The following is a 6,152-nucleotide window of genomic DNA, read 5'->3' on the forward strand; positions in this document are numbered from 1 at the left end:
TTGTTTCTACGCTTTGGCAACGTAAAGATCCTTTTTATCATGACAATAAAGCCTGTTTTGAAACTAGTGGACTGCTTGTACTCTTATCAGATTGCATTTAAATGTTGTATTTTAGATGCTTTATCCGAACTCTAGTAGGTTATAGTAGGTTAGAGACACAACTTTATTTCTTTGCTACGACCGATAGGAGGCGCTATAAGGCACATTCACTCTCTGATTATTAATGGACAGTGAAACACAAGAAGACAAGAACCAATAGTTAAGTTATTTCATTTGGTTTATTAGGGGGTTTAAATTAATCCTAAATTAATTAGTTATATTAGGACATTTAAGTAGTTTTTACAAACCTTACAAATACTGGTGTACATCTTGAAACAAAATAATGGCACTGATATATGTAAAGATACGTCAGTGCATGATGTGTTTAATCAAACGTGCATTAGTCTGGCACTAAGCCCTGTCAGGGAAACTGCCCCTAAACATTTTAACTATTAGTAAGAAATAATTTTTCCTAAATAAACACATATACACATCTAATATATAAACACACAAAAGCAATAAAATATACTGATTGTTTTGCTTATTACAACCAGTAAAAATTGAAAGCAAAATGTGTGGCTGTATTTTACAGAATAAATGAGTAGCGTGAGAGTTTTTGTTCAGGGTTAAGGCTCATGGTTTTGTTTTAGGCCAGCGGTTTCTTCTTCACTTCATGCAGGGTTTGATAAGGGTCCTGATCTTGACGGCCCAAACCCTGAGAGAAGCAAAGATATTTCATAAACACACGACTTTAAAACACACAGTCATTTATAAATCAGATGATTAAAGGATTAATTAAACGGCAGAATACCTCATAGATTCCTCCGCCTTGTTTCTAAAGAGACAAAATGGACATTAAAAGACAGAAGAAAAAACTGGCAAAGCAACATTTCTGAGAAGTCAGTTGCTCAAGACTAAAGAGTTTGTATGTTTCCACATTAGTCACACAACTCAATTCCTCTTTCTCTTCTTCTTTCGACTCCTCTCTGTCTGTGCATTTGGTCACAATATTTGACTATTGATTTATGTCAAACAATAATTATGTATTTTGCATGTAAATGTTGATGTTCGACACTTTAATATAACACGTGTAAAGACATTTTAAGATTCAGATCAAATAAGACGAGAGCAGATGTGTGTTTTATTATAGACCTCTCTCTGTGGTCAGTCGAAGCACGAAACCCACAGTTGTGACACAGGAAGTACCAGCACACACGCACACACACAAACACACACAGACACACACATATTTATATATGAACTCACCTCTGGACAACTTGCATTAGATGGCCGCATCTGTCAATAACCAAATATGAACAATGAATTCAAAACACAAACAAGTTCTTCATTCAGATTCAATGGAGCTCATCTGTGTCTCCAAAACAAATAATGGAAAGAGGATTGAGCTCCATTTTGTTTCCCTTCTCAGATCCTCAACATTCAGAAGTTTCACACTACGTTACATTTCTGGAATTGTTTATTTAAATGTAAATAAACAACACTTTTGTGACTTTATAAACAAAACAAAAGTTATACCATAAAATTACACTGTAAAATTTGTTGCTGTACACTGTAAAAAAATTCCGTAGAAATTACAATGTTATTGCAGCTGGGTTGCCGGTAATCCACCGCAGATCCAAACCCATGCCATTCACTGGCAAGAGTTTGTTCAAAGTTCAATAAATTTCAAACATCAACAAGTCTTTATCTTTACAGAATAAAACTATACAATAACAGCCTCATGCAAAGCATTCTGGGAACCAGAAATCAACATCAAACTTTTTATGTTTTTTGATTTAGATTTTGTTTACCAGAATGTCTTGCCTGATGCTGCTCTTCTAGTTTTACTCTATAAAGACAAAGACCTGCAAATGTTTAATGTTCATTTAATCCTGAACAAAATGTTGCCAGTAAATAACATAAATCCAAATCCACGGCAAGTTACCGGCAACCCAGCTGCAATTTCTATGGAATTTTTTTACAGTGAGTTATGCAGCTGTTTACAATAACCTACTGTAGATCTAAATCGATGCTATCCACTGGCAACAGTCCGCTGAAAGCCAAATGAACATCAAACATCCACAAGTCTTTGTCTCTACAGAACAAAACTATAAAATTACAGCCTCCTGCAAAGCATTCTGGGAAGCAAAATCTGAAGGAAATAAACAGAAAAAGGTTTATGAGGATTTCTGGTTTCCAGAATGCTTTGCATGAGGTGTTATTCTAGCTTTATTCTGTAAAGACAAAGACCCGCCAATGTTCAATGCTCATTCAACCTTGAACAAACTGTTGCCAGCAAACAACATAAACCCAAATCCACAGCAAGTTACTGCCAAGCAGCTGACAGCAATACTGTAATTTATAAAGACATTTATAACAGTGTATGTATTTTTATTTAGGTTCATTTAATGAATTTGTGATTGTAAGTTAATTCCAAATGCTAGGTGACTAATGAAACAAGTGAATTATTATTTTATTAGAGTATGTTTATGAGCTCAGATGTGATTGGTAAATGTTCATAAGATGCTCTTTGGTCTGCTGGTGAACACAGATCTTAGCTGTATAAGTACACAAAACCAAACACTGACACAAACTCATCTTTACTTTCTTCAAATGAAAAGTTTGACCATAAGTGACCAATAGTTTCAGAGTTATAAACTGAACTGTAAAAATGCTGAGTTATATTCAATGCACTGTTGGCTTAAAACGAGATGAGCCCAGCCCATTGGGTTGGCATTTAGTCAAATTAAATGTGAAGATTTATTAGCTTTATTGTTTCCTACTCTTTGTAAATCGCTTTTGGATAAAGTAAATAACATGCAGAATTAATCTTTACATATGATTTGACTAAATGACAGCTTTATATGCCTTATATATAAAACCGACTGCAGTTACAGAAAATAATTAAGCAAACACTGTCATACTTAAATATGCTTAAATAATAATATATAAAACAATTACTAAATAATAACTAAACTAATATGAATAAATTACTTTATTTTACTTTTGTCAATTTGATTTGTTTAGATTTGAAGTTAAAAAAAACTTAATACATTTCTTTGTGATATAACTACAAATAAATCTAAAATCAGATGATAGAAATGAAGTCTTACCCTTAATCTGCAGTATAGGACTGTTAACACGATGCCATAGACGATCAGAATCCCATCCAGAATATAACACACACCTTCCGCTTGTGCCGCTTAGACAAAAAAAATAATAACGATAAAACATTTCATACAAAACCTTACAAACAATACAAGTATGTGCTTAATCTCGTGTGAAATATAAATAATGTACAGGTAAAAAATGTAATAATAAACTGAATTTTAGCTGAATTTACACAGTAAACTGTAACTATTGGTTTTGTTTTTAACATCATTGGACTGCGTTAATTAATATTTTCACACAAAAACTTAAAAAAAAAATCAGTTTTTATGACAATAATCTTACCAACACATCCAACATTCAACAGAAGAGCCAAACCGATTCCCAGCAGGTGCATTTTTCCTTAAAATAGTCAGATGGCGTTAAAGTCGAGAGAGATGATTGATGTTTGGAAATAGAGACACGAGTGTCATTTACCAGGAAACTGTGGGCTTCACAAAGTGTCTGTTCAGCGACACACACACACACCAACATTTTCTCACCTCATTTTTTTAAGCTCTTATTTAGATAAACCAAACCTCTCTTCCTGTTTCTGAGATGAGCTGGACATTAAAGAGCAGAAAAGTTCAGCTGATTTTCTAAACACAGCAATGGCGAATGTTAAAAATGTGTGTTTGCCAGTAACTTACTGTAGATTTGATGTTATTTACTGCTAACAGTTTGTTAAAAGTTAAATAAACATTAAACCTTAACAAGTCTTTATCTTTACAAAATAAAACTAAAATAACAGCCTCATGCAAAGCATTCTTATCAGTAAATAACATTAATTTACATCTACAGTAAATTACTGGCAAACAGCTGCATAACTACAGCTAATACTTTACAGCAGTGGTTCCCAAACTTTTTCAGCGTGTGTACGGCGCATTCCTTCGCGGCCCCCTAAAGAAAATGTGTGACAAAAACTGTTCTAAAACTCAACATTTTAATAAAAAAAAAATTAATTATACAAAAAAGTAGTGCTGTTGGTTAGTAGCCTTATTTTTTTAGGTTTAACTACACAGAAGTCATGATAAATTAATGTATTTCACAAAATGTCATAAAACTGTGGCCCCCCTGGCACCATCTCGCGGCCCCCCAGTTTGAAAACCACTGTTTTACAGAGTTATGTTGATGATGCTGTTTACTTGTCTGTTTTAAATACAGTGAAAATAAGAAGTTTTATAATTATTGTCAGTCTCTGAGGTTTTCTGACTTTAATCTACATTTATGTGCCGTGCAGATCTTAAGATTGATCTTATCTCATTCTTCAAAATGTCTTCCTGATGGTCTTATTGCGAACGATTCGTTTAGTTTGTTTTTAATATAACTTTCTCTCTTCTTGTCGACTGATGTCTTTTATTTTGCTCTCTGGGTGACACAGAGTTTAATATAGAATCCAGAGAAGATGAAATATCAGTTTTGCAAGTTGATACTTTACAACAGATACTAAATGTTGAGTCATTTCCTTTTGCTAAACTTAACTTAGAAAAGAAGTACTAGTCAGTGTGTTAAAAACGACACACATCATGATGTGATCTGTTACAATGATGGAAATCACCAGATTACTGTGACGTTTTAAAATGACATTAAAGCTTTAGGGATCAGTGCAGTATTATTTTTTAATAAATCTAGAAAGACTGATGGGCGTATAAGATTACTCAGATCAATCTGTTATACGTAACGGACTTATTTCTGTGTTTAACAGATGTGTGGGGCAGCAAAACTCTAGATGTTACATATTAATGTTGTCACAAGCATACATCAACAATATATTAAGATTTATATGAAATGTAAAAGTAATTATATTTAGTAAAAAAGTTTACTGTAATGTGAAAAATCTGACTATTTAAATTGTAAAACATAATTTCAGTTAAACTTAATTTAGGTGTTTGTTGTATTAAATGTTCTTAGTACTTATTCAAAAACTAATTATATTATTCCCAGATTTATTGTTACTGTAATATAATATTGTAAATGGGATAGATTAGATTGAATTCGTTTATAGAAATTCAGGGATGAAAAGCTGCTTAAAATGTCATTTCACAAACATCATCTTGAAAGTATGGCTGTCACGGTTATGAAATTTGGCTGACGTTTAATTGTCTAATAAATTGTGCCGATTATGACGATAAAGTGTCTGTTTTATTGCTTTGACATTTAATTCTCATACATTTTTTTTGGTTTGTTCATTAAATAATTTTCACACATTGTTGTGATTATTTAAATTAAATCTTTTACAAGGTTTACCTGGCAGTAAATATTACATAACAAATATTTAAAAGTAATTATTTAATTAATATATCTTTCAAAAACAAAAAATTCTTCATAAGAAATAAACACAATAAAGTGTGTGGAAAAAACTGAAAATAAAAATGCAATCAAAATAAACTGACTATACCAGAACAGGCCTTAAATAAAAGTCAATCTTACTAAGGTCATATTAGTACTGAATCACATGTCTGTAGTGGCTGCAAAAAAATCAATTCCTTAGGAATAGCATCCTTAACTTCCCTAAGTTTGGAATTGCTGTTTCAGAGTATATTTAACCTGGCAGTTCATAGGGGAGACCGGGGTTGGTTGTCACAATTTTTACTCATGCATGAATTGCTCATCTTCAAAAAATCTTTCAGCAGTAAATCCTACATGAAATGAAAGCTTGGGGTCTTGGCTTTAAATGTGTATACTTTTTACTTTTATAATGTATTGTAACAGGAAGTAATTAACCATCAAATACACTCCCATCACGGGGTTGGTTGTCACGGAGTATGGGGTTGGTTGTCCCTATAGTGGTTCAATAGGATTTCAGTGATAAATTGGGATCTGAAAAGATAATGTGTAACTTTTTAGTTTTTAAGCTAGAAACTGCAAATAAGTTTTAATATGAATACCACCCCTATGATAGATAATCATCAATGCCCCTTATGTTTAAACAATGGGATTAAAGTGGGTGATCAGTTACTTGAATT

The 6,152-nt window shown here is 32.5% G+C and overlaps 1 protein-coding gene across 1 annotated transcript; it reads right to left on the minus strand.

Moving 5' to 3' along the window:
- Window positions 1–259: 259 nt before the first annotated feature.
- On the minus strand, window positions 260–3,652 carry LOC141351203 (high affinity immunoglobulin epsilon receptor subunit gamma-like). The gene is made up of 5 exons (XM_073857776.1): window positions 3,493–3,652; window positions 3,153–3,241; window positions 1,306–1,335; window positions 851–874; window positions 260–754 (listed from the first exon to the last, which is right to left on the minus strand). Exons 1-5 carry the CDS (start codon window positions 3,542–3,544, stop codon window positions 686–688), a joined length of 264 nt encoding a protein of 87 aa, XP_073713877.1. The 5' UTR covers window positions 3,545–3,652; the 3' UTR covers window positions 260–685.
- Between the last annotated feature and the right edge of the window lie 2,500 nt (window positions 3,653–6,152).

This window comes from Misgurnus anguillicaudatus, chromosome 2 (assembly GCF_027580225.2).
Source record: "Misgurnus anguillicaudatus chromosome 2, ASM2758022v2, whole genome shotgun sequence".
In the NCBI taxonomy this organism is placed as follows: domain Eukaryota; kingdom Metazoa; phylum Chordata; class Actinopteri; order Cypriniformes; family Cobitidae; genus Misgurnus; species Misgurnus anguillicaudatus.

Coding starts and splice junctions, on each gene's coding strand:
- LOC141351203 (XM_073857776.1), bottom strand. CDS start 3,544: ATGCACCTGCTGGGAATCGGTTTGGCTCTTCTGTTGAATGTTGGATGT. Junction 3,242..3,492: donor GTTGAATGTTGGATGTGTTG/GTAAGATTATTG, acceptor TTTTTGTCTAAG/CGGCACAAGCGGAAGGTGTG. Junction 875..1,305: donor CTAATGCAAGTTGTCCAGAG/GTGAGTTCATAT, acceptor TTGTCTCTTTAG/AAACAAGGCGGAGGAATCTA.